A 26,556-nucleotide genomic window follows, 5' to 3' on the forward strand; every position below is an offset into this window, starting at 1 on the left:
CCCAACCTGACCTGGTCCCCCCTCTCTACCCCCCACTGCAGTCCCCCCCAACAATAACCTGGTCAGCATCATCATCCCCATCATCTTCGCCATCTTCTTCCTGGGGGTCATCGGAGGTGCCTACGTCTTCATCAAGAAAAGGTGGGTCCCTCGTTTGCAGATTCCCTCCCTATAGACTCCAGACTTCTTGTGGCGGGGAAGAGGGGGAGCTGGCAGGTGCTTGCGGCCGCAACCAAGGACACCGCCTTCCCCTCCCGATCCGCGAAAAGCTTTCCCCACTGCAGCTGGTGGGGCAGCGCCTTTCCCCCCCTCACGGACTGGGCAACAACATTTCCCACCCCACCCAAAAATGGGTTTTATTTTATCTGTTAGGCACCTTGAGTCCCTGGTAGAGGAAAAGGCGAGGTATCGATTAACTAACAACACAACAATAACAAACAACAACTGAAGTGTTCCATAGGCTGGGTGTGTGGGATCACATGCCCTCCCTCACCTGGTTTTTCTTTTTCTTTTTGAAGGCTTTATTATGAAGCTAAGAACCCTGTAAGAAATACGAAACTGTTGGCCCTGGGTTTTCTCCTTCCTTCCTTCCTTCCTTCCTTCCTTCCTTCCTTCCTTCCTTCCTTCCTTCCTTCCTTCCTTCCATCCTTCCTTCCCTCCCTCCCTCCCTATCCCCTGGTTTTGCTTGAGCATGTCCCTTTAAGTGCCACAAAACACACACATGCACCGTCCTGAGGACTAGAAACCTCCCTGCACCTTTGGGTATTTGCTTCCAACGGCGATTGCTCGAGTCCTTTCAGATTACGCAGGCCCCTCTGTGCCCATGCATACACACACCCCACAGCCGTTCCCACTCCGTTTTTGGGGATCCCCGACGGGTGACAGGCGCCTCCTCTCCTTTGCTTGCTTCCCCCCCAGGCAAAAGGAAGGACCGACGGGGCCACTTTATGCCTCCTCCAACCCGGAGTATCTCAGCGCCAACGATGGTGAGTGGCAGGCCGAGGCAGCGGGGCTTTTCCTCTCCCTCTTCCTTGCTCGGGGAGGGGGCACAATCCACTGGGGAGAAACAGATTCTCCTCCTTCCCTTCGGAAGCTTCGAGGTGCCTCCACTGCCCTTCTGGCCGCAGGCGTTAAAGGAGGCGGATGCAGCCATTCTGGACTCGGATCAGAACCGAGCTGGAGAGAATCCTCTGGGGCGGCAAGCTGAGCTCCGTGCCACTCCCCCCCCCCCGGGCTGGCCTCTGCCCTCCCGAGCCCCCCGTCCCCCTTCTGAAACCGGCCCTAGAGAACCCAAGCCCTCGCCATGCCGTGAAGCTGGAAGGGACCCGAGGGTCATCTAGCCCAACCCCCTGAGCTGCTCGCAAACCCGCTTCCCTCTGCAGTGTACATCCCCGACGAGTGGGAGGTCCCCCGCGAGAAGATCTCCCTCCTGCAGGAGCTGGGCCAGGGCTCCTTTGGGATGGTCTACGAGGGCATCGCCAAGGACATTGTGAAGGGCGAGCCAGAGATGCGGGTGGCCGTCAAGACGGTGAACGAGTCGGCCAGCCTGCGGGAGCGCATCGAGTTCCTCAACGAGGCGTCCGTCATGAAAGGCTTCAGCTGCCACCACGTGGTGAGGGACCCCAGGGGTCATCCAGTCCAACCCCCTGCAATATGGGGGTGGGTGGCGGGGGAGGGCTGAGAAGACCGCTCCGCAGGGGGGTCGCCGCTCAACCAACCCATTGGAGAACTACGGTGGGAGGCGAGCGCTTGCCAGGCAGCTTCCTCGGCTCTTAAGGTCCTTTGGCCACGGGCCGTCCTCTCGCTTCCACGGGGTTCTTCATTGGCTCACGGGCCCTTCCCTCTCGCCCTCCTTTCCCCCAGGTCCGCCTCTTAGGCGTGGTGTCGAAAGGGCAGCCCACCCTAGTGGTCATGGAGCTGATGGCTCATGGGGATCTGAAGAGCTACCTGAGGTCCTTGCGCCCGGATGCAGAGGTAACAACTGGCTGTGGGGTTTTTTTGGGGGGGTGGCGAGGTAGAGAAGCTGGAGCCCCCTTTTGCTCATGCCTCCTCCTCCTCTCGGCTCCCCCAGAACAACCCAGGCCGGCCCCCACCAACCCTCCAGGAGATGATCCAGATGGCGGCCGAGATCGCCGACGGCATGGCCTATCTGAACGCCAAGAAGTTCGTCCACCGGGACTTGGCTGCAAGGAACTGCATGGTGGCCGAGGACTTCACCGTCAAGATTGGAGGTGGGGCAGCTTTCCCCGGGGGGGGGGGGAGAGGGCCCCAAAGGGGATTTATTCCGAGCCTCTCTCGGAGCGCAGCCAAAGGAAGAGACAGAAAGATGCGTGTCCTCGTTGAAAGAGCGAGTAAAACATGCGATATCCTGCAAGAAATGCATTGGGGGTTGAGGGGTCCAGGCCAAACTCAGCACTGGGGGGGGGGGTATTTCACAGTTGGGGAGCTCCCACTGTGAAGACCTTTCTCTCATATATAGATATAGATATGTAGATAAAGATATATTTATTTGTTTTGTTTTATTTTATTAAATTTATATACCACCCTATACCAGGTGGTCTCAGGGCAGTTCACAGAATAAAATCAAGATATAAAACCACAAAATACCTAATGAAAATAAAAACAACAACCCCCCCCAAAAAAACACACAATTTTACAATTTAGAATATTCATTTAGACCACCTTAAAATATCAACGACTTCCCTTCTTCTCTTTTTCTGGTTCATTTTGCGTAGCATAAATCATTGCATAATTTACATAAACTAAACCAGGGGTCCCCAGACTTACCGCGCAGCGGGCCGGAGGGCGGGGGAGTGCGCGCCCGTGCGCATGCGCACACGCACACGGTCGGGGAAAAAATCGCCAAAAATCGCTTGTGCGCATGCGTATGGGCCTCCCCCGACCCAGAAGTGCATCGGAAATGACCTCTTCTGGGTCGGGAGAGGCCCATACGCATGCGCACAAAGGATTTTCGGCGATTTTTTGCCGATTTTTAAGACCGTCGCCGCGCCGCGCGCCGTAAGAGCGGGCGGCGGCGGTCGCCGCGGGCCGGATTGGGAGGCCGTAGTTTGGGGACCCCTGAACTAAACCATTCAGTGTCGCATGGTTTCCGAAGGCCTTTTCCCAGATCACCAAATAACGGAGGTCTCCCGACGGCAGGCGAGCATGAAGAAGGCCCTGTTTCAGGGGTGGTGGGGGGGTCCCCCAAGCCACCCCCCTCTGCTCTGGCCATGCCCCTGCAGGCACTTCCTTGGGGAAGGCTCTGAGCTCTCCCCCCCCTCTTCCTCTCTCCCCCCCCAACCCCCAGACTTTGGCATGACCAGGGACATCTACGAGACGGATTACTACCGCAAAGGAGGGAAGGGGCTCCTCCCCGTGCGGTGGATGGCCCCCGAGTCGCTGAAGGATGGCGTCTTCACCGCCTGCTCTGACGTCTGGTGAGTGGGGAGCACCCCCAACCCCAACCCCCCTGCCGCTGCTCAGGGACCCCCTCTCTGAGTGAATGCATGAGGACGCTGGGCCAGAGCAGCCCTGGCTCTCCTCGCGAGCCGAAGAGTCCGTAGGAAGCCGCTCCTGTCCCGAGTCAGGCCATCTGGCTCAGTATTGCCAACTTTGGTTGTCAGCAGCAGCAGCTGCTCTGCAGAGTTTCAGGCAGGGGGGTCTTTGTCCCGGCCCATCGGGGAGAAGGGAAACTCTGATCCTAAACCTCCGCTGCCTTGCGGGATATTTTGGGAGAAGAAAAGGCTCAGGAGGAAACCCCACCCAGTTGGGCGGCTCCTTCTGGCAACTCCTGCAGCCAAGCGGGTGCCAGACATCTCACTCTTTCAAGGGGGTGGGTCTTGCCACCTGGGCAGCCCAGGACCCCCAGACACACGGCCTAGATTGCACCCCAGGGACGTCACTTCAGTGCTGCTAACACAGCAGATTGGCTTCACCCCCGGAGGTGCGCTCCATTGTCTCTCGAGACGGACAGGTGCCCCCACTGGGGACTGAAGCCGGACCTTCTGCATGGGAAGTGGGCCCTGTGCCGCCACTGCCCGGCTCGTTCCAATCTCCGAGGCTCCGAACAAAGCACTAACTTGAGCGGAAGTGTGGGGAGCTGCCTTCTCCTGAGTCACAACAGTGTGGTCTGCACTGACTGGCAGCAGCTCCTCATGCTTTAAGGCAGCGTTTCTCAACCAGTGTGCCTCCAGATGTTTTGGGACTACAACTCCCATCATCCCTAGCTAGCAAGACCAGTGGTCAGGAATGATGGGAGTTGTAGTCCCAAAACATCTGGAGGCACACTGGTTGAGAAACACTGCTTTAAGGCCCGGGGGTCTTTCTGTGCCCTTTGCGCAGAGAGTCGTTTTCTTCCAGCAGTGCCCTTGGGGAGCTGGGGACCCCAGCCTTGCGGGGGGGACACACACACACCCTGGAGCGGCTGCATGCGGGACAGCCTCTGCCTGGGGAGTCCCCTCTGCTTTCTGGCCCTCACCCCCCCGTTTCTCCCCCCCCCCCAACCATTTCCCCACAGGTCCTTTGGCGTTGTCCTCTGGGAGATCAGCAGCCTGGCCGAGCAGCCTTACCAAGGCCTCTCCAATGAGCAGGTCCTCAAGTTCGTCATGGACGGCGGGTGCCTGGAGCAGCCGGAGAACTGCACTGAGAGGCTGTGAGTCGGGAAGGGGAGGCGCGCGCTACCCTCTGGGTGCCTCCGGGTGGGTGGGTGGGGCATGGGGCACCAGGCAACTCCTTTGCCCTCCTTCTCCCTCCTCCGCTCCTAGGTGGGTCTGCTCCATTAGGGTGAACAGGCTCCCTCTGCCCTGCCAACCAGTTTCTCAGGTTTGTCCCTTGAGAGAAGGAAGGCACAATGGGGAGAAGCGGGCTCTGGCGCCACCTGCTGGCAGGCTCCTTGCTCCTGCCCATCGGTCTCTGGAAGTGGTGGCCAATTCATGCCATGCAGCCACGTGGTGCCGAGGCAGGGTCTCTCCTGCCTAGGGACACGGGTGGCGCTGCCGTCTAAACCACTGAGCCTCTTGGGCTTGCCAATCGGAAGGTTGGCAGTTCAAATCCCCGCAATGGGGTGAGCTCCCGTTGCTCGGTCCCAGCTCCTGCCAGCCTAGCAGTTCGAAAGCATTCCAACGTGAGTAGATAAATAGGTACCACTGCGGCGGGGATGTAAACGCCGTTTCCATGCACTCTGGTTTCCATCGCGGTGCCCCGTTGCGCCAGAAGCGGTTTAGTCCTGCTAGCCATGTGACTTGGAAAAGCTGACTGTGGACAAACGGTGGTTTCCTCGGCCTGAAAGCGTGATGAGCGCCACAACCCCATAGCTGTCTTTGACTGGACAACTGTCCAGGGGTCCTTGACCTTACCTCTCCTTCCCCCTTGGCGCAAATTAGTGGCAGAGGGACATAGAATCATAGAATCCTAGAGTTGGAAGAGACCACAAGGGCCATCCAGTCCAACCCCCTGCCAAGCAGGAAACGCCATCAAAGCATTCTTGACATATGCCTGTCAAGCCTCTGCTTAAAGACCTCCAAAGAAGGAGACTCCACCACACTCCTTGGCAGCAAATCCCACTGTCGAACAGCTCTTACTGTCAGGAAGTTCTTCCTAATGTTTAGGTGGAATCTTCTTTCTTGAAGTTTGAATCCATTGCTCCATATCCGCTTCTCTGGAGCAATGGATTCAAACATGGGTCCTTCTTTTAACAGGAGGTGGGGGCTTAGCCTTCTTTGCCCCAGGTTGCTAGTGGCAACCCCAGAGGGTTTGGGGGAGGCAGCGCCGGGGCATTGGAACAGTTTTCTTGGAGGGGGGAGCTGCCGACTGACCCCCATGCGCCTTTGTTTCTCTGCAGCCACGACCTCATGCAGCTGTGCTGGCAGTACAACCCCAAGATGCGGCCGACCTTCACGGAGGTGATTGAGATGCTGAAGGACGAGCTGCACCCCTCCTTCCGGGACGTCTCCTTCTTCTACAGCGAGGAGAACAAGCCCCCCGAGACGGAGGACTTTGAGATGGACTTTGAGAACATGGAGAGCATCCCCCTGGACCCGGCCTCCTCCTACTCCCAGCGGGACGACGTCCTGGGCAGGGACAACGGCCTCTCGGTGGCGCTCAAGGGCAGCTACGAGGAGCATGTCCCCTACACGCACATGAACGGCGGCAAGAAGAACGGGCGCATCCTCTCCATGCCCCGCTCCAGCCCCTCCTAATGGCAGGGGTGGGGGCGCCCTCTGCTTTGATCTCCTTCTTTGCCCCCCCCCCTGCCCCGGCAGTTCCTCTCCCACACAAATCTCAGGACTGGCAGTATTTTTGCAGACACACCGCGGACTCGCTTTCTACCGAAAAGACGGACTTTTTAATCGTCGTGGAAGATTATTCTTATTACTACTACTACTACTACTAGGACAGCGAGAGGGCAAATCACGTCGCTGCGTATTTCTGAGTCAGGGTGGTTTTTTTGAGGGGGGGGTTAGGGACACGCAAACGTCGACTCGCCGTCAGCAGCCTTCGTCTGTGAAAGACGCAAGCGGCCGTTTTGCAGCATGTCCACCCGGCCCGGATCCCCTTGCACAACGCTGTGGCTTTGAGACGGGAAGGGGCTTCTCGCGAGTAGGAGGGAGAGGGGAGACCCCTCTGCCTGCCTCCAGTCCCACGGTGGGGGTGGGGGTGGTGGGGGCTCTTTAGTGTGCCCACAGCCCAGAACCACCTTCCCAAGCAGAACCCGGAAACTTGTTCTCTCTCTTTCGGAGGGGAGTCCTTTGCCATTTTTTTCTTTCCTTTTTTTGTTTTTATTTGAAAAATCTGAAGGATCTCTTAAGGCGCGTCCCACACAGATCTGTCTTTCTCTTCCGATTTGACCAACTGCTGCTGCTTTTCTCAATGGGTTAATCGGTGCGTATGTGTGCGCGGAACTATATGGGGGGAGCGAGCGAGCGAGTCTTTTTGTACAGAACCGTTTTCTCCAGCCACGGAGGGGCGTGACAGCCAGCCCCTGCCCCGGAGTGAATGAATTCTCTAGAGATTATTTTTATACTGAAGAACTTTTGGGGTGAGGAGTTCCCCACCCCCGTCGTCGTCCCCCCCCACAGCAAAGCGAGGTAGCCAAAGCAGTAGCCAACACCCCCTTTAGGATCCCCCCCCCGTGCTTTTTGGTGGCTTAAAAATAGCACAGAATGAGCCACCTTCCTTTGGGCCCTGTCCGGTTAGCGTCCCGTGTGTGTGTGTGTGTGTGTACATAAATATATATATATGTTTGTTGTGACATATTTAAGTCCGAGGTAGTCAACCTCCCTATAAATTATTGTTGCCTTTGTTGATTCCCCCCCCCACTCCAAAACCTCGGGGGGGGGGGCTTGCTTGGTGGTGGATCTGACAGTTTTTGCGTTTCTGTTTTGGCAAAGTTGGCAGGCGGCGCTAGGCAATTTTGGTGGTGGAAAGTTCCCGCAGGATCCATCGTGGCCTCCTAGGGTCCCGCAGCCCCTTGGCCAAGCCGCCGGTCTGCGGGCAGGACGTCCAGATAGACCGGGGGGTGGAGACACCCCCCTCTTGAGGGGCTGCCTGCCAGCGGGTGGGTGGCCATACTTCTTCTGCCAAGAAGCACAAGGCCTGGCATCTTGCCGGAAGGGCCGCAGCCCCGCCATCAGAGCTCCTGCTTGGCATGCAGGCAGTCCCAGGCGCGGACCCTGCTGGCAGCGTCTCCAGGCAGGACTGGCAAAAGGCCTCCCCGCCTGGAGAGCATGCTGCCGGTCCGTGCAGATACCAGCCTGGGTAGGCAAATGGTCTTTCTCTGGCCTTTTGCCCCCTGTGCCTTTGCCTCAGCCCCCCCTTTTTGGGGGGGGAATAAGCCCAAACGCTGTGATTATTTGCCGGGGGTGGCAGAGATGGAGGAGGAGGAGGAGGAGGCGGCTGGGGAAATGTTTCTGCCCTGCTAAACCCGGTCAGTTGTGCAATCCATTGCCTGTGTGTCTCCTGCCTGTGAGGTGGGGGCAAGAACTTCACCCTCTTCAGTCCTTGGGGGTTTCCTTTTTTTAGGGTTTCTCCCCCCCCCCAACCTCCCCAGTGTTGCACTTTAGAGCTTTTCTGCTCCAGTCAGTGGGCCCCACAGAAGATGTGGGGTCCGCCCTCTGCTTCTCCTCCCCCCTCAGTTCAGATTTCCTCTTCAGTCCCAGGCGATTGTTCGCCTGCTGAAATTTGCAGCTCTCTCTTACCTCAGTGTCATTTGAAATAAGCTTTTTCTAAATAAAAAAAAAAAGTTTTAAAAGGAAGAAAAAAATGTATTTCCATATAATGTGAATCGTTCTGAGAAAAAGAAAACGATGGATCTTGTCGATTCGACGGAATAAGCGGATCTGTAGGCCTTGTGGGTACTGAACAGAGTAATTGCACATAGATGGTTCTGTGCCCCCCCCCCCAAAAAAACAAAATCCACTCTGGTTGCCTTTGTTGAAAATGCACCTTCTTTTTTTATGCCGAGCACAAGGAGGATGGAGGTGGGGGTGATGAGTGGGGAGCGGGGGGTGTGCTAGGAAGAGAAGGAGATTGTTTGGGGTTGTGTGCCTCTCCCAGTAAAGCAGAGGGCGGCCCGTCACCGCAGGGCCGTTGTTAGGAGCTGCCTCAAGGGCCCCCCTCCCACAGCGGTGGGGTTTTTCGTGGGTGCCATGGTCACTATTAATAGCACATTCGTGGTGGGCTCCTCCTGGGATTTCCACGCAGCGTTCCTGCGACGCTTCCTCAATTTTGGCACCTTATTGTCACCTGCAGGGGGATCTCTTGCTGCAACAGAGCGGGAAGTGCGGTGTTTGGGAGCGAAGCAGCTTTCTCTGTCTGCCCTGAAACCTTTGCAGGGTGGCAGCCACCCACCCCGAAGGCCATCGTGTAAAAATGCCTAGAAAGGGGGGGGGTCCTTAGTCTCTCCTGCTAGTCTGCAATTTTGTTTTGTGCCCGTTTCAAAGATTAGCAAGCCCCAGACTTTTCCAGTCCCTCCTGACGCCTCTGGCCCTGGTTTGCACAGAGAGGGAGAGAGAGAGAGGTAAAGATGTGCCACGTTGCTGTTCAAAAAGTTTTTGGTGCTATCCATATTGCGGAGCCTGTTGCACTTAGGGGAGAAGGGCCCAGAGTGCCTGTCCGTTTGAGGGGAGCCAGGTGTGTGTGTGTGTGTGTGTGTGTGTGTGGCTGGTGCTGGAAGGGAGAGCAGAAAGGCACACAGAAAAAACCCTTTCCAAAAAGATTCCCCTCCTGAGAACCTCAGCTCAGTGGTTGAGCACTTGCTTCATGGGGGGAGAGGGGGGCTTGTCCTACTGCAATCCCCAGCAATCTCTCCTGGGCAGTGGGGCTTTAAAAAAGCTCTCTTCGTGCCCTGGGCATCTCCAACGAAGTCCAGCTCCTCGATGGCATCAACGGACACCGTTTCAGGTGGTCTGCTCTGCATTGGGCGCAGAGCTGCGTAGACGAGTCTTGTGGGGTAGGGAAGCCGCTCCCTAGACGTTGGCCGAGGGGTGAGGGTAGAGGCTGGCCCAGTGGGGGCAATGGGGTGCTAGGCGGTCAGGGTCCCCCTCTTGCATGGCCGCTGTAGCTTAACTGATGCTGCCATCCCACTGCTGCCCCCTGCGGCAAGGGAGGGCCTTGCGCTCTCTATCGGAAGGGCCTTTGGACCTCTTTGTGCCGGGATTGCGGACGAGGTGCTGTGAGCTAGAAGTGAACCAGGCTGGCTGCTCGGCTTGTGTGTCCTCCGTCTGCTCTCCCTCCCTCCCTCCCTCCCTCGCCTTCCCAATTGCCCCTTCTGCCCGCAGCCACCATCCAGTAGCTGCCCTCCAGTGCGGTTCCTCCGGCCAGGACGGAGGGGAGTTTCCGTTGTGCCTTGCCTCCGTTCGGAAGAGTTGCAAGCAGTTGGCAAGCCTTTGATTCTAGAAGTCACACGGGGGGGTCGTTTAGGTTGTTTCCCATTAAGGTCACAAACTCTGTTTTTTGAGTTCCGGCCTGCCTTGAGAGAACTCTGACTCGCCAGCCTGTCGTTCTTTCTGAACTCCGCGGAGGATCCTGCAGGGTGGAAGAAGCACCCCTCTCCGTTTTGCCAAGCGAAACCCACAGAGGTGACTCCAGCTCGCTTTGGAGTCAGCCAGAGTTCTCTTGCCCGCATTGCAGGGGGTTGGGCTGGATGACCCTTGGGGCCCCTTACGATTCTGTGAGCTCTGCGTGTTCTCTAAGACTTTTGCTGGACGCAGCCATCTCTCTTGTGTGTGCTGCTCCTTCGCCCCGGTTTATTTCTGTGGAAATCCGTCAAGCGCTTCTCAGCCCTGTCCCGGAAGCAGGAGGAGGATTTTTCCACCGCCTTTCCCGTTGGCGAAATCACCTCGCCACCAACACACGCTGCTTTTTGTGATTTTTGTTGTTGCTGCTGCTGCTGTTCAGGACTGGTCCAGCTGTCTTAAAACGTGTTTTGTTTTTTTAAAAAAAGAATTGCAATGCAAGCATTTTCTAGGGACGTTTTAAATTGCCCCATTGCCGGAATGTCCGAAAGGTTAAAAGATCTTTGCACGGAGAAAGCTGGGCTGGCTTCCCCCTTGCGAGGCGGGCAGGCAGGGTGGGGCCGCCTCCTGGGTCCCACCGAGGTCGAAGCAAAGGCCTTGCCGGGTTCCCCAAGCCCGCCATGGAGTGCCTGAGAAGCCAGCCCCCCCCCCAAACCCCGCTGCCCCACTTTCCCCACACGTGCAGACAATGGTCCCCGAACACTGAGAAGGGGCGGCATTGGGGAGAGAGAGAGAAAATAAAATACCTCTTGTTTTTAAAATAAAAGGATCAATATCAATATGTGCCATGGTTTTGAGAAGAGTTAATAGAAAAAGAGTAGGCCCACTTGATTTTTATTTCTTTTGTCAATGCTTTTCATATCAGAGCCCAGGCAGTGGTGTGTACAGAGAGTATCTTTGAATATCAAACGGATTTTTCTTTTTCTTTGCTGTGTGTAAAATATTGAACAATTAACTGTTTATATTAAAACAAAACAAAAATTCTTAATAAATTATCCAAGAATGCCTCCGACTCCCGAGGGTCCTGGTCTGCACTACTAAACACTGCTTCGTTCTCCACCCTTGCAAATCCCAGCCTGCTGCCTCCTCCTCCTTCGCTGTTTCTGGACTCCTTTGCAGGCTCACAAAACCTCTTCCTAGCCTGGAGCTACCAGACCAAGATAAAAATGGGTTACTGATAATAATAATACTGTAATATAGAAATGCAGGCTTGTGTCCAATGCCACTGTCCTACTAAAGAGTCATTTAAGCCCTTAATTTGGGTGAGTCTACTCCGAGTAGGACTTCGCTGGAGGCAACCCACTTCTAACTCAGTGGATTTAGATGGCAGGACAGGAGATTCTGACCACATTAGGAAGAGCTTCCTGACTGTTTGACAGGTTGGAAGGTGGTGGCTCTCCTCCTTTTGGGGGGGGGGGTTCAAGCAGAGGTTGGGTGGCCACCTGTCATGGGTGCTTTAGTTACAGGGGATTGGGCTAGATAAACCCAGGGTTCCCTTCCAACTCTACATTTCTAGGATTCTGTGAAGCCCATGATTTCTAAAAGCAGCTCCTGCAAACTCTGAAAAGCAAACCAATCGCTCAGATGCAGTTAATGTTCCCATAAACGGCTGGGTCACACCTTTGTTTAAAAGCCTCTTCTTTAAAAACCTGGCAATGGGCACCTGTCTTGCTTTCAGCTGGCGATTGATTTGGGACTCCCAGCTCCTGTTGCCCATGCTGACAAGAATTAAGGTTACAGGACCTGCCTTCTTTGTCTAGAGTCTGAACCTAGATCAGTATTGTCAACGCAGGTCCATCACGGTGGAGGTGAGGACCTTGGGGTCTCTGCCAGCCCCACCTGCATTTGGAAGCGGGGTTCTTTCTGCACACCAAGCAGGTGCTCTGCCAGGGAGCTATGCGTACCCTTCTCCCAGAAGCAGCATTCTGGATTCCTGCACTGCAACGGGTTGGACTAGATGGCCCTTGGGGTCCCTTCCGGACGTCTGCACTGGTTCTCAGGAACCTGCCCTGCATGCATCCCTTGGGCTGAATCAGCCTGTGACTTTGAGGCTGAGAAGCGGCTGCTTTATCTCGCTGGGAGCAGAGTCAGGTTGCCCAACTTCCTTCGCAAGTACCGGGTGCTTGAAATGAGCCAGAGGAATGCCCAGCCCTGCCGGTTTTTTGTTTCAGGAGGGAGTCTCTGGACACCCTTCCGAAATGTGGCACATACAGCCCCCCCCCTCCTTTTAGGCCTCGGTCCAATCCTCCTCAGGGACTCTGTCCCCAACCGGGCACCTTGGGACTACAACTCCCATTGGCCCCCGCAGCCTGTGTAATGTTTGAGCTCCAAAGCTCTGGAGGTTGTCCCATTGAAGAAAGGCTGTTTCTGTGAGTTTTAGCGCAAGGGGGAAGAGGCGGTACATTAGCAGTTGCTCTGTGTGCCCAGATAGGTTTGTGGTGGCTGCCAGGCACCTTGACGGGTCCTAAAGTGGCCCTACGCTATGTTTCCCGCAAACTGTAGCTAGGTGTAGTGCTGCTGTTGGCTGGAGTGAGGCCTTGCTGGCCTGTCACCCCTGCGCTCAGAAATCTGCACATTTGCTGCCAGGCCAAGTTCACAGAATCGTAGGACGTTAAGACTCGAACCCACAACCCTGAGATCAATAGCCTCATGCTCCCATGACTCAAGATGTTACTATTAGTACCCCATAAGTGCCTGTTTATGTTAATTGAGTATCTTTAAATGCTGGTTTTTAATGATGGTTTTAATATTCCCTGAAAAACCAGCTAGCAGTTCCATTGCAATTGAGTGGTATGTAGACTTTGTTAACTGAAACCAAACAGCATTCCATATCGGAATCCGCCTTAAACCATGGCAGACACCCCCCCTCCATCGGGCTCAGGATTGTCAGCACAGGCCGGCAGCGGCTCTCCTGGTTAACAAACCTGGGAACAAACCCGCTCGGAAAGCCTGCAGAGCTGCTGCCAGTCTGTGCAGGCAATACTGAGCAAGGTGGGTGCCAAGGACTCCGTACAAGGTGCTGTCTATATTTTGTGGCCCCCACAAAAGGAGGGAGGACCATTAGCAGAAAGCGAGCGGCGTGAAGAAGGGGCGAGTCAGTCTCACCTTCCGGAGATGGGAGGAGGTTTCTTGAGAAAAGAGGAAGCGGTTGGTTTCGAACTGGTTACCCTAGCGAGCCAACTGCCTTTATTTTTATTTTGGCTGCTCCGAGTGTCCAGCGAGAGAAGAGGCGGCGGAAGCAAGAGAAATAGAATCTTGGTAAGCCCCCCCCCCCCAGCAGATAGAGCAAGCTTTCAAGCTCAGCAGAACGCTTCTTCTTCGTTGCTCGAGGGCAACCAAAATGGTTAAAGTCCTGGAAACGATGCCTTATGAGGAACGGCTTAGGGAGCTGGGTATGTTTAGCCTGGAGAAGAGAAGGTCAAGGGGTGATATGATAGCCATGTTCAAATATATCAAAGGATGTCATATGGAGGAGGGAGAAAGGTTGTTTTCTGCTGCTCCAGAGAAGCGGACACGGAGCAATGGATTCAAACTACAAGAAAGAAGATTCCACCTCAACATTAGGAAGAACTTCCTGACAGTAAGAGCTGTTCGGCAGTGGGATTTGCTGCCAAGGAGTGTGGTGGAGTCTCCTTCTTTGGAGGTCTTTAAGCAGAGGCTTGGCAGGCATATGTCAAGAATGCTTTGATGGTGTTTCCTGCTTGGCAGGGGGTTGGACTGGATGGCCCTTGTGGTCTCTTCCAACTCTACGATTCTATGATTCTTCAGCCTGGACTGCTAAAACGCAGAGGGAAGCGGGGTTGAGAGAGAGAGAGGAGGAGGAGAGCGTGAAGATGCTTCTGGTCCTCTTGCAAGTTTTGTCACGGTTTTAAAGGGAGGAAGGCGATGGGAGGAACCGGCTGGGGGCAGGAGGAGGTCGGGTGGGGCAGGGCAGGGCCCCCTTTCGCCCCAGCAGACCTCCCAGCGCCCTTCTCCAGGTTCACCAAGGGCCTCGGTCTCAAAGAAAGTCCATAAAACCCCCAAACCCAAGTTTTTGGAAGAGGGAAGGGAAGGAGGTTCTATTCCACAAGACAGAACAACATCCCCACTGGGTAGTAGCCGGGCCGGGGGCGGCAGTCATTCAGTCTCAGCCTGACCTACCTTGCAGGGTTGTTGGGGGAATAAAATGGGAAGGAGGGGGGTTGCGTAGGCTGCCTCGAGCTCCTGGGAAGGAAGACGGCGGGGCATGAATTTAACAAATGGGTGAAATGGGTGAAGAGAGAGACCTGCCCCTTCTGTGCCACAGAGTCGTCTCCTGACCCCTCCGGCTCCGCGACACCCTCTGGCTTTCGAAGTGCCCCCTTTAAGTGGGGCAGCAGCCGCTACAAAGCCTGCCTTTTATTCGGGCTCGGGGTGTGCGTCGCGTGCGTGTGTTTTCAGGCTGTGCGCTGATCCTCGTGGCTTCGCCAAGTCGCTCTGAGCCACTTTCGTGCCAGGAGGAAAACGGGGGTTCCGAGTTAAGGCTGGAAATCCCATCCTCACGATGCTACGGCCGTGCGCGGGGGCGAAAGACGCAGGATTTCACCGGAGGGCGTTCAACAAAATGCCAAGGCAGCAGCGAGCGTGCCCGATTTGCCTCCCCAGAGCTGCCTGCTGTGCGCTCCGGTGGGCGCGCCCGGCCCCGAGCAGGTGCCAAGGCGCCCGGCTTGCCTCTACTCCTGTGCTCCTCCTCCTCCATCAGCTGATGCCTTTGACAAAGTCCTTGCCTGTCTCCTCTCTCCCAGTCCTCCTCGCTGGCTTCCCCGGGAAGAAGCTGCCTCTCTCCCTTCCTCTCTTTCTTTCTTTCTTTTCACAGCTTCTTCTTCTCCGCCTGCCTGCCTCCCCTGCAAAGCCTCCCCCCTCCCCCATGGCCGACTCGCTCCTCAACCACTCCTGGCCGTCTTTCTCCAGGCGATGGATGAAAAGGTGGTCCTTCAAGCGAGGTAACCTGGCCAAAGAGCAACGCCAAAGCGTGGGGCGGCGGCGGGGGGCGGCAGAGTGGGGTGGATCCCGCAGAAATATGGTGCTAGGATTTGCTTTGACCCCCGCCAGCACCCGGGGCTTCCTGCTTCCAGGGAGGAGGAAGGGGCGGCGCAGCGAGGGTCCTCTGGCCTCGGGAGACTTCTCTTTAAAGTGGGTTCCGTCCAATGAATTGATCCAACCCCATTAATCCATTGTTGACCTGCTCTGCTATTTCTGCCTGCACGGTTTTAATTAGGGGCGAGGTTGGTTCAACATGCCGCGTGGTTTTTACATTGTCCCCGGAATTCTACAGTATGCCGGAACCCCGGGGGTAGCAGCGGGTTTGGTATTTCAGGCTGGCAATGGCAAGAATAAATAACCGGTGCATAAAATGTGGGTTGGGTGTAGCTGCCAGGATTGGGCTGTGCCTGTTGAACCTCCACCTGCCCTGTTCAAAGGACCAGCTGCTTCTGAGGCAGGGGCCAACCTCCCCACTGGGTGCCTCAGCTCCTTTTCCTGGACCCCGTTTTACTCTGACGCCCCCAAATCTTGACTCTCTGTCTTCTGCAAAGGGAGGTGTCATTGCTCAAGACTCTCCCCTTGGAGAGCCGGTGCTGCCAGTCAGTGTTGGCGGCCCTGTGGTCTGGCACTGGTTCAGGGCAGCTTCCTCTGTTCCTAGCGAACCGATCCTTTTGTCGCAGCCGTGGGGGCTGAAACCTCCAAGGAAAGGCCCATCGCTCGCTGGCAAGAGGCTCTGTTTCTCAGGAAGAAGGTCCCAGGCTCAGTCTCTGATGGCAGCAGCATCTCCACCCCTTGCCTTGACCCTCTGCGAGAGCCTGTGCTGCCAATCAGTGTAGACCAAGGCTCTGACTCCACAGGAGGCAGCTCCCCACGGCCCTATTTAAACCAGCACCTTTTTCCGTGAGGGTCCCCTGCCCAAAATCCTGGAGACCTGCCACCAGCTAGCCAGGTTGATATCCTGACTCAGTTCAAGGCTGCTTTTGATGCCGGTGCCAAGGCTAGGAAGGGGGCCCTTCTGCCTACCCCCCCCCCCCGTGCCCCACAATTTGGACTTGGCTTCCTGGCTCCTGGGCCCTGGGGCAGAGGCCGCTCTGCTTCCGTGCTCCAGCCATAGCCTTTTATGGTTCAGGATCTGCTTCATGTCCCCAAGAGCTTATGAAGAACATCGGAAGAGCCCTGAAGCAGGATGTTTGTCATGCCAAAAGGGGGCCCATGGGGTCCACCCTGCTGTCCTCGCGGTGGCCGGACGTGAGTCCCCAGGGGAAGAAGACCCCCCAGGAGGACTGAGCACAGCAGCAGCAGCAACTCTCACTGCTTGCGATTCCGACCACCATAGCCGGTCTTATCCTCTGCAAATGTATCCAGTACCTTTTTCAGGCCGTGGTTCCAAACAGCCCTGCGGCTGGATCAGGCCACGGGGCCTTCCACCTAATCCAACACCCTGTCCTCACATGCCCCCAAAGGGAAGCCCCCATAAGCCAGGGCCTGAGAGCAACAGCCTCTTCCCACTCTGGTTCTCCACTGTTCTAAGGTAGGCTGGCTCTGCCCATGGAGGCTTTGTGGAGGAATCAGAATCACAGAATGACCTTCCAACCCACAACCTCTCGAGGGAGACCGTTCCCCCGTCCAACAGCTGTGACTGTCAGAAAGTCCTTCCTGATGTTTAGTTGGAATCTCCTTCCTTGTCACTTTAAGCCATGGGTTCGAGTCCTACCCTCTGGAGCAGGGGGAAACAAGCTGGCTCCCTCTTCCATGTGACACAGCCCTTCAGATATTGGAAGGTGGCTTTCCTATCTTTTCTCAGTCTCCTCTTTTCCATGCTAAACATACCCAGCTCCTTCAACCATTCCTCATCAGGTTTCCAGACCCTGGATCCTCTTGGTCGCTGCGCTCTGCACACCTTCCAGCTTGTCACTGTCCTCCTTAAATTGTGGCACTCAGAAATGGTCTTCCTAGAAGAAACCAGGAAGAGTCCTTCAGCAGCTGGGTCAGGCCAGAGGGGGGGGGGCAGCCCACAAGCAGGGCCTGAATAGAGCAGGGACTCTCTCCTTTTGAGGTTTCCTGCAACTGGTATTATTCAGAGGCGTTTGCTGAGTTCCTGCGTTTAAAGCAGACTTTTGCTCGGAGTCATGAGAACTTGCTTAATTGTAAAGGGAAGAACCATGTCTCAGCCACATGCTTCTCCTGGGTTCAATCCTCTCCGGCTAGGGCTAGGACTGGAGAGCTGCTGCCAGCCAGTATAGGAAGTACACAGTTCGGTGGGGCTGGTGGTCAGAGGACTGTAGCTCCTTCAGGGAGAAGCCATCCGGCCTGCCCCTTTTGCCTTCTTGATTCACTCGCCCCGCTTCTCTAGAGAGGGCCAAGGTGCCCCGATAGATTCGCACCCCACACTTTCCTCCAAAGGGTCTGCCTCGGGGTGTGGGTGGTTGCTGAGGATCCCCTCCTGCCGTTTGAGACTGTCCTTTTTCCAACAAGGCTTTAGAAGCTGAGGCTCTCATCCTGGTTTCTGTCTGGTTCAGGTTGTTTTTATGCCCGGTTTTATACTGTTGATATAGATGCATCTGTTGTTAAGGTTTTTTTATTGCTAATTGCTTTGGGGTGTCTTTTATGGGAAGTGACTCATAAACCGAAGCAAACCAACGAGCGGGCCTGGGAGTGTGTTGTTTTCCTGGGTACGCAGGCCGCATCTCGGGAGGCGAAGGCCTCTTGGCAGCCCAGGAACAAGGTGGCAGGAATCTGGGAAAGAAGGAGAACTCCCAATTGAGAGGGGAGGTGGGCAGACTCCCCTTGCGCCTCCCTTCTCCTCTCCCCTCCAGATCGTCCGCATTCTGCAATGTCTCACTGATGCAATAACTGTGGGGCTGTCCACACAGCTGTTCCGCTTTGTGAGATTGCTTCCCCAAGGTTGCCACGCTATTACTATCCGGGGAGGGGTCAACTCTTGTGCGACATGGCAAAGGAAGCGGGGCACAAAATTAAATTCAGGTTAACTGGAACTCTTGTGGCATGGGAAGTTTCAGGAAGCCAGCAGCGATAGGGAATGGAAGTCAGAAGAGCCTGCTGGATCAGGCAAATGCCCCCCCCCCAGTCCATCCTAGCAGTGGCAGCCCAGAGGCCCCGAAGGGATGAAGCCCAGAAGCAGGACCCGAGCGCGAGAGCATCTCTCCCCCTTCTGAAGTCTCCAGCAAAGGGGCTTTCAGAAACCTCAAAGCACGGAGGCAGGACAGAGCCAGGTGCAGGAGGAGCACATCTGCCCCAAAACATTTGCAGGAGACAACACCAGTCGCAGATTGACGTCTAAGCTAAACAAGCTATAGCTTAGGGTCCCACTCTCTTGGGGCCCCCAAAGAAAATTAAAGGAAAAAACCACTGGATGTACATTTCCAAAATATAAGATAAAAAACAAATAAAATAAAACATCCAGCAACTGTGTTTTGTGTTGTGTCGGCTCCTATGATGTAAGTCATGGGCCCCGCCTGCTAGTCATGGGCCCCTCAAATATAATTGGTTTGCTCTTTTCTAGATATAGGGTGCCTACATTCTGCAGGTGCAAATGGCTTTAGATACCTATTAGGTCCATAGATGACCATCTAGCAGGCAAGGCCAAACTTGGCCCGCCAGCTGTTTTGGGACTACAATTCCCATCATCCCTGACCACTGGTCCTGTTAGCTAGGGATGATGGGAGTTGTAATCCCAGAACAGCTGGCTGACCAAGTTTGGCCATGCCTGCCATAAAAGCATATATTCAACACACACAAAAACAGCGACAATTTGTTGTTGACAAAGAACAGCTGGACATATAAAGGGCCCCGTTACCTTCAGGAGCTGAGGGCCGCATCAAACCTAAATCTGGCCCTGTACAACACAATACTGCCTAGAGAACCCCGTGACTTATTGGGGGGTGGGTGCGCACTTCTGTTGAATAGGCTGAAGAGCAGGATTTGTTTGCAGGGCGATGTCCACTCATTTAAGGAACATTCCCCTGTCTCCCATTTGTTTATGGGGAACTTAGAGGATGCAACGGAGAGGTGAGATGATGGGGCGGCGGCTGCAGCAAAGCAAGCGCTGCCCCCAGAGCAACTTCTCCTTATTGCAACCCCCCACCCCACCCTCAGAAGGACCTCTGATCTTTGAAGGAAGTGGGTTTTTGCTGCGCAAGGCGTCCCCACGTCACCCCCTGATTGCACAACTTGAGCTTGCTGCTGGCCTGCGAAGTGAAAGAGCCAAGAAGGGCCTCCTCCCGTGTCTGGTCTTGATCCAGCATTTATTGTCCTTATTTTTACCAACATTGCCATTTATTACCTGCACTTCACCCTAATGCCCTGCAGACTGTGGCTGGCTTGCGAGAGGGGTCACCAGACCGGAGGATTTCATTCTGATTGCCTTGCAGGCCGCCTAGAGGTCTTCCTGTCGCTCCTGAATCTGCCGGACGCTTTCTGATGCATTTACTTCCCCGTCGCTTTCTCAGCTGCAAAGGCTCCATTTCTCTTTGTGCACGCCTGTTTTTTTCTCTTTGTGCACGCCTGGAGGCGATTGAGGGATGGATGGCAGCTTAATGGATTGAGGTTGAATCCTGACAAGACAGAAGTTTTGCTTATGGGGAACAGGGAGTATGCGGGGGTGGGGGATTCCCTGGTCCTGAATGGGGTCACTGTGCCCCTAAAGGACTAGGTGTGCAGCCTGGGGGTCATTATGGACTCACAGCCGTCCATGGAGGTGCAGGTCAATTCTGCATCCAGGGCGGCTGTCTACCAGCTCCATTTGAGATCCTACCTGCCTGCTCCCTGTCTGGCCAGAGTAGTACGTATTCTGGTTATCTCCCGCTTTGACTACTGCCATGTGCTCTACATGGGGCTATCCTTGAAGGTGACTCGGAAATGACAGCTAACCCAGAACGTGGCTGCCAGACTAGTGACTGGGAGTGGCCGTCGGGACCATATAACACCGGTCCTAAAGGATCTTCCCTGGCTCCCAGTGCTTTTCCGAGCACATTTCAAAGTGTTGGTGCTGACCTTGAAAGCCCTAAACAGCCTCGGTCCTGTATCCCTACAGGGAACCAGGCAGAGGGCCTTCTCCGTGACGTGTCTCCCAGAGCCATTTGAAAGTGGAACGGGCTCCCTGGGAAGGTGGTGGGGTCTGCTTTGTTGGAGGTTTTTAAACAGAGGTAGGGGCAGCCACCTGTCAAGGGATGCTTTAGCTGTGAACCCTGCCTTGCTGTGGGTTGGACCAGGTGACCCTTGGGGGCTCCCTTTCAACTCTATAGTCCTGTGATTCTACAAAGCGGTTTGCCCCACAGAAAGGGTGCTTATTGGGAGAATTTACCACTAAAATGCATCTTCACGAGGATTTTGTTGCAGCAATGTGGAAAAGGGGAAAGCTGGAGTTTGACCGCTCCTTCCTCCACCTGGTCTGGAGGGACAGGTGAGGCCAGAGGTGAGCTGTCTGGCCGTTCTTGATTGAGGGGCTGTCTCCCCATCCCCTCCTGCCTCTGGTACTCCTTCACTGCCTCTCTCCATGGTACTAACTGGGGATTGCCAAGCAGACCAGACGCACTGAGGAGTTTGTGTCTGTTGTTGGAGCTGCATGTGAGAGCGAGCCAACAAGAGCGCCTGGTGTTCTCATCCATGGCAGCCTGCACATTGCCTAAAATGGTGTCCCTGCAGCCTCGGGTGCTTCCTCTCCCCTTGAAGCGGCCGCCCCTCCTGCGCACGGCATGTCCTGGAGCCCACAGGGCCTGATTTATCGTGTGTTGAGGCTGGAGCATCTCCCATCTCTCGGGAGGCGGGGTGGGGGGTGGGGGAGAGGATCAGGTTTATGGATCAATGTTAGAGAGGGCCTGGGTGAGCCTAGGACAGCACATCTGGGATTGCAGCCGGAAGGTCCCCTGTAAGTGGGAGAGCGATGGAGCTCCTCTCCCTTGGATGCTCGCTAGGTCGAGAGGAAGCCGGACAGAGAGGAGGGGGTGTAGGGAAGAGGCTGGCACTGGGAAGGGGCCCCTCTGCAGCGGAAAACGTGGCCCTCAGCCCTGCCTCCAGTCATGCCTGCTTGGCATGCCAATAGAGTACAGTTGAAGCCCAGAAAGAATAAAATATGTAGAGAGAGAGAGATGGTCTGGACTCTGGAACAAAGGTTCTGGAGTCTTAAATCTTTGTGGTGTGGAGTTTGTGAGCACACTTCATGGGATGTATGAACTGTGTGCTTTTCTTAACCCAGGGGTGGCAAACCTCAGTTGCAGGGCTGAATGCAGCCCCCATGCTTCTCTTTCTGGCCCACAGAACCTTCCTGAGGCCACACACCCTTTTCCCATCTTCCCGGAGTGTTTCTGTCTGGTTGGAAAGTGCCCTTGAACCTCAGGAACATCTCTTTCTGGCCTGGATGGAGGACACAAACTCCTCGCTCAGTTGGACTTTGGAGATTCTTTTTCATGGGGGCTGCAGTTAACTCCCTTCTTCCTCTTCAGGGTCTGAGTGCAAGCCGGCAGCGCAGGATTTCCCCGGCAGCCGGACCATCCCAGCCTCAGGTTGCAGCAGCCCAGACACCTTGTCCCCGTCCTTGACTGCTGAGGATGAGGTCTTCTTCGGCAGCATGGCAGAGGAGAGGGTAAGGAAGCCCCAGGGGATCTGTCCCAGTAGTGGGCTGTGTTGCATGGGTGAGGAGCCTTGGGCCTGGGAGCGGGATGCGGCCCTCGAAACCCCCTCTGCCAGACCCTTCAGCCTCCCCTCCAGGCTTTGCCTCTTGCCAGCCCTCCTTGGGAGTTTCTGCCTGTCTGACATCTGCCTCTGGGCTCCAATGATGTCTCTCATTTGTCCGGACGGAGGGCAGAGCGAGGGGTGTGTGCAGAAAGCAGCCCGCAGTCAACATCATGGACTGGTTGGAGGCAGAGGAATGATGAGAGGCACCAGCTGGGGAACTCTCAAGTGAAGAAGGTGGCTAATAAATGTAATAAATGTAATATTTACTGTGCCCCAGTCTCCTGAAATATTGATTTATCTGTTGCCTTTGTACCCCTCCAGGGAGCTCGAGGGTGACAGCACTCTCACAGCACCCCTGCGAGGTGGGCTAGGCCTTTTGCCACTCTGACCCCTCCCTCCCTCCCTCTCTCGGCAGGAGGATGCCTCCTCTCCAGAACAGGACGCCTCCCCGGGCACAATCCACAGCAGTGCGGAGGACCTCCTCTCGATAGACTCGGGTCTGCAGGGCTCAGAGTATTACAAGGACTTGGGACTCTCCTGGCCGCCCATGGAGGCTGCTGTTGCTGGTGGTGTGGCTTCCGCAGCGGCCTTGTCCCTCAAACGGACATCCCGGGGGGCCGCCGGCTGTTGCACGTTGGCCGAGAGGCCCAGGGGCCACGGTGAGATGCTTCCCCAGCCCCCCTGCCCCTGTGGCCCCAAGGGGCAGGCCAGCTTGGATGCGACACCTCACTACCTAGATGCCGACTGTGCCTGCTCATGCGGAGCTGGGGGCCAGGGGGCCTTCTCCAGGGAGGAGTCAGGAGCTGCCCCGGAGGGCACAGAAGCCTTTCCGCTTTTGGCTCGGTCCATGTCCACCTCTCGGAGGCACAGCTGGGAGGCGCCCATGTCTCCAACGGACGGCCAGCGCAGGTGAGTCTGGCTAGGATCATGCCAAAGAGTCTCTTCCCCATACCAGCTGGTGGGGCCTTGCTGGGGTGGCTCCGCCAGGGGCAGCCCAGTTGGCCTTGACTTGCAACAGGGCCTTTTGGGTAGTGGCTCCCCGAGTGTGAAATCACCCTCTATAGCGAGGCCTGAAGGAGCCATTCAGTGGATCGGAAGAGTTGGGGGAAAGCCACCCCTACTGGAGCCTTCTGCAGCGCGTGGAGCCCTGCAGTTTGCTCAGGGACACACTCTGCCCATGTTCAGAGGAATAGGCTTGCCTGGGCTGAGCCTTTGGCTCTGTTGGCTGTTTCTTTTTTTCCATGAGATTTTCTGGGGCAGCCTTGACAAAGGAGACGGTCTCTGTTCTTTCTCTCTCTGACCTGCTGTCACGATGCTGCTTCTCATCACCCTGAAGAGCCTCGTGGACACTGTGCGGTTGTGAGAAAATAGTTCCACTCAGACAAAAAATAAACAGTGGGAGGCGGGGAGGAAGAACCCTCCACCTTCCATGGTTTCACATCTACTTGGAAACAGGCCCGCTGAAGTTAATGGGCCTAAGTTAGTCATCTCTCCATGGAAGTCAATGGGTCTGCTCTGAGTCAATGGGTCTACAGCCCCGTCTCCTTAGCCTTATAGCCAGGCTGGTGCAAGCAAGCCCTCATCCCAGGCTTCCTTCTGGTGGAGAACGGCAAAGCAGAAGAATGCGGGGAATCACAGAATTGCAGAGTTGGAAAGGGACCGCGAGGGTCATCTAGTCCTGGGCAATGCAGGGATCTTTTGCCCAACGTGGGGATCGGACCCACGACCCTGGGAGATTGTTGGCTCTTTCTGGGCTCAACTCTTTTAACCTAAGGCAGTTGACTTGAAGGATCCTGGTGCATCCTGGTCGGGTGCTGCATCCTTGCAGCTGGGAAATGGGGATCCCTGATGGCGGCCGAGCCCTTCTTGATCTCCCCATCTGTGAGCATCAGAAGGGCAATGACCCACCCCACGCATCGTCCTGCTCTCACAGCGGTCAACCTGATGCCTTGACACGAAGCCCGCAAGGAGGACAGGAGAGCCTCCGTGAAACCTCCCCTCCTGTGGTTTCCAGAGTTTGTTATCCGAAGCATTAACTGCGGAAGACAGAGCAATGACCACGAACGCGTCCCTTCCTCTTAAAGCCACCTGAGGAAAGGCGACATGGCAGGAGTTTATAAAATTATGTGAGGCATGCAGAAAGTGGAGAGAGGTACGTCTCCTCCCTCTCAGAGGCGTACCTGGGTTCTTTAAGCAAGGAGCTGTATCTGCGCCTCCGAAGCTGAGAGAGACCGGAAACTCAAAAAGTTTGCTTTTGGTGCCTTTCACACTCCACCAGTGACTTCCTCCGCAGCCATTGGGGTCAGGCCTGTTGGTCCATCTGCCTGACTTCCTTGTATCCGTCCTCGGAGTGGAGAGGAGAGGTTTTTGTGCCGCACCCCTGGGCTTGCGTGCTTGGCGGGGGTGGGGTGGGCAACCTGTTCAACCTCCGGTACAGCTTTTGTTCCCTCTCTCATAACACCTGTGAAGGTGAATTTTGAAAGGTTAAGAAAAAACTTCTTCATGCTGCACGGAGCCAAATCACGGAACTCCCTGTCGCAGGGGGCAGGGAAGGCCAGCTACTTGGATGGCTTTTTAAAAAGGATGGGACAAATTCCTGGAGGTGGAGAGGGCTATCAATGGCTGCTAGCCAGGACGGCTCTGAATACCAGCTGGAGGGGAGAGTTGCTCTTGCGCTTTAGATGTGAATGGGGGCATGTGGTCAGCCACTGTGAGGACAGGCTGCTGGGCTAGATGGACCCCTGGCCTGATCCAGCAGCCTCTCTGACGCTCCAGTTGGCCACCCCTGCCTATGCCGTTACTCAGCTCCTGTCTTGTGCCCTGGATTCAGCCACCTTGGACGAGTGCCTGCATATTCTGCCAAGTGCCCCCAGTTTGCTCCGGTGACCCCAGGCCTCGCAAAGCCTGCTTGGCTCCTGTTTCTCGTTCCCGAAGTGACGCCGCTTGAAAGCCATCTCCTTTAGGGTGCCAAGCTTTCGGGCTTAAAACCTGCTCTGCCACTTCTGTAGAGTTGAAATGTTGGCAGGGCCTGCAAAGGAGAATTAAAAATTAAAAATACATTTTGTTCCGCGGGGCTACGGAACTGATGCCAGGCGGCCATGCTTTTTAAGGCTGCGGCTGAACAGATCTCGCGCGGGGAGGTGTCCCTCCCCTGCGGCTCCGAAGGGGCACTACTGATCGGCCAGGAGAGAGAGGGGCTATTTTTAACTCTCCCCTCCTTATAAGGTGGCAGGGCAGAGTGGGGGGGGGAACAATCTCCGCTGGCGATCTTGGCAGGGCTCTCTTGTCAAAAAGGGGCAGGCGCTGCGCTGCTTGTGTCTGAGGCCTGGCAGACGGGCAACACTGGTGGCAACCTGAGCCAAACTTGCACATAGATGGTTGTTGTTGTTGTTGTTTTGCAAGGGGGCTGGAACCCCTCCCTGCCCCACATCTGACCAGCCCTCATCAGCGAGCACAAAGGGGTAGATGCATCTGTACATTTCCTTCTGTCAGTTTCTGTCAAGCTCCCTGCATTTCTTTATAAATTCTTTATAAATCCTCATTTGGGGGCAAATTCTGCCAATAAGCACTTTCTTTGGCGACTGTACACGTTATTTGCAAGTGATCCCTCCTCCTCCTCTAATAATTATTATTATTATTATTATTATTATTTATTTATTTGTACCCCGCCGATCTGGCTGGGTTTCCCCAGCCACTCTGGGCGGCTTCCAAGAAAGATTAACAATACATTAAAACATCAGTCATTAAAAACTTTCCTGAACAGGGCTGCCTTCAGACATCTTCTAAATGTCAGGTAGTTATTTATCTCTTTGACATCTGATGCATTGTTGTGTATTATTTTCCATTAACAGTATATTCATTTCCATGCCCGCTTCCCTCTCTAATATACCCGTTTTCCACAAAAGGTTCTTTGCTTGGAAAACGGCCTCACAGGTTTCAGAGGAGCGTGGGCTGTGGAGGGAGTCCTGCATTTCGGTCCTCACGGTGTTCTGGAAAGAGTGGACTTGATAAATCCGGCTTTAAATGTGAACAGGGTTGGATTCCTCCCTCATCCCTCACCAGCACTTCCTCTCCAGCATTAGAGAACGACTGAAATTGACCATGCCCATTGATTTCAAAGAGGGTTTTGCCTCCCTGGGTGTAAAGTCTGAAATTTTGAGGGGGAAACTTGAGCAAGGAGCTGGAAGGGGGGGGTCAGGGCCTGTTTCATTTTGGGACTTGTCACTTCCCCTAGGGAACCTCTGACTAGGATGGCTTCAGAAACAGATAAGACCAACCTATGGAGGACCTCGGTGACTCCTAACTGCAGAGTTTCTCTGCTTGTGACGCACAGCTGCACCTCTCCCTCCTTCCCCAAAACAACCAGGTTCAGCTTGGACGCCTCCGAAATGGGAAGCGACACGGAGCAGGAGGACGCCGAAAAGGAGAAGCCTCCTCCCGATCCACCACACGCACCTCTAGCAGGACTAGCAGCTTGGAGCGGCGTCAGGAGCAGCACGGTGATCCAAGTGGAGATCGAGCCCTTGCGCCTGGACCTGGGCCTCGTCCAGAAGCCTGGCAATGCCGTAAGTCGCCCTAGGTGGTAGCGATAACGCAGAGACTTATCTGGCGTACGAGACAAGATTACAGGTTTTAAATAATAATAATAATAATAATAATAATAATAAAATAATAGTACTATTTTGCAGCATAAAGTTTTCTATGGAAAGGGATTCAACTAGATTTGTGGTTTGGGGATGGTCTTGGAATAGGATTCAAGGCCCAACAGAGCCCTCCATGCTAACAGAACCTTCCTTCCTTCTCCTTCTTTCTCTTTCTGCTTCCTTCTTTCCTTTTTACCTTTTTCTCT

The 26,556-nt window shown here is 55.1% G+C and overlaps 2 protein-coding genes across 5 annotated transcripts in view; both read left to right on the forward strand.

Moving 5' to 3' along the window:
* Window positions 1-11,025, forward strand: part of INSR (insulin receptor) — a 58,256-nt gene extending 47,231 nt beyond the window's left edge. The window contains exons 14-21 of the mRNA XM_035116977.2: window positions 42-141; window positions 919-986; window positions 1,383-1,612; window positions 1,864-1,974; window positions 2,072-2,231; window positions 3,308-3,437; window positions 4,517-4,651; window positions 5,840-11,025. Of these exons, the coding sequence (XP_034972868.1) occupies window positions 42-141; window positions 919-986; window positions 1,383-1,612; window positions 1,864-1,974; window positions 2,072-2,231; window positions 3,308-3,437; window positions 4,517-4,651; window positions 5,840-6,197 (1,292 nt within the window). The 3' untranslated portion in view covers window positions 6,198-11,025. The remainder of the gene's footprint in view (window positions 1-41; window positions 142-918; window positions 987-1,382; window positions 1,613-1,863; window positions 1,975-2,071; window positions 2,232-3,307; window positions 3,438-4,516; window positions 4,652-5,839) is intronic.
* A 3,495-nt stretch (window positions 11,026-14,520) lies between these two features.
* ARHGEF18 (Rho/Rac guanine nucleotide exchange factor 18) overlaps window positions 14,521-26,556 on the forward strand; it is a 53,377-nt gene continuing 41,341 nt past the window's right edge. For 3 of the 4 annotated variants that reach the window (XM_060276489.1, XM_035116970.2, XM_060276490.1), the window contains exons 1-4: window positions 14,521-14,974; window positions 21,476-21,615; window positions 22,123-22,616; window positions 26,074-26,272. In XM_060276489.1, coding sequence (XP_060132472.1) covers window positions 14,536-14,974; window positions 21,476-21,615; window positions 22,123-22,616; window positions 26,074-26,272 — 1,272 coding nt within the window. In that variant the 5' untranslated portion in view covers window positions 14,521-14,535. Of the gene's footprint in view, window positions 14,975-20,822; window positions 20,902-21,475; window positions 21,616-22,122; window positions 22,617-26,073; window positions 26,273-26,556 lie in introns of those variants that run through there. The other variant, XM_060276491.1, reaches the window with a different exon arrangement.

This window comes from Zootoca vivipara, chromosome 6 (assembly GCF_963506605.1).
Source record: "Zootoca vivipara chromosome 6, rZooViv1.1, whole genome shotgun sequence".
Taxonomy (NCBI): Eukaryota; Metazoa; Chordata; class Lepidosauria; order Squamata; family Lacertidae; genus Zootoca; species Zootoca vivipara.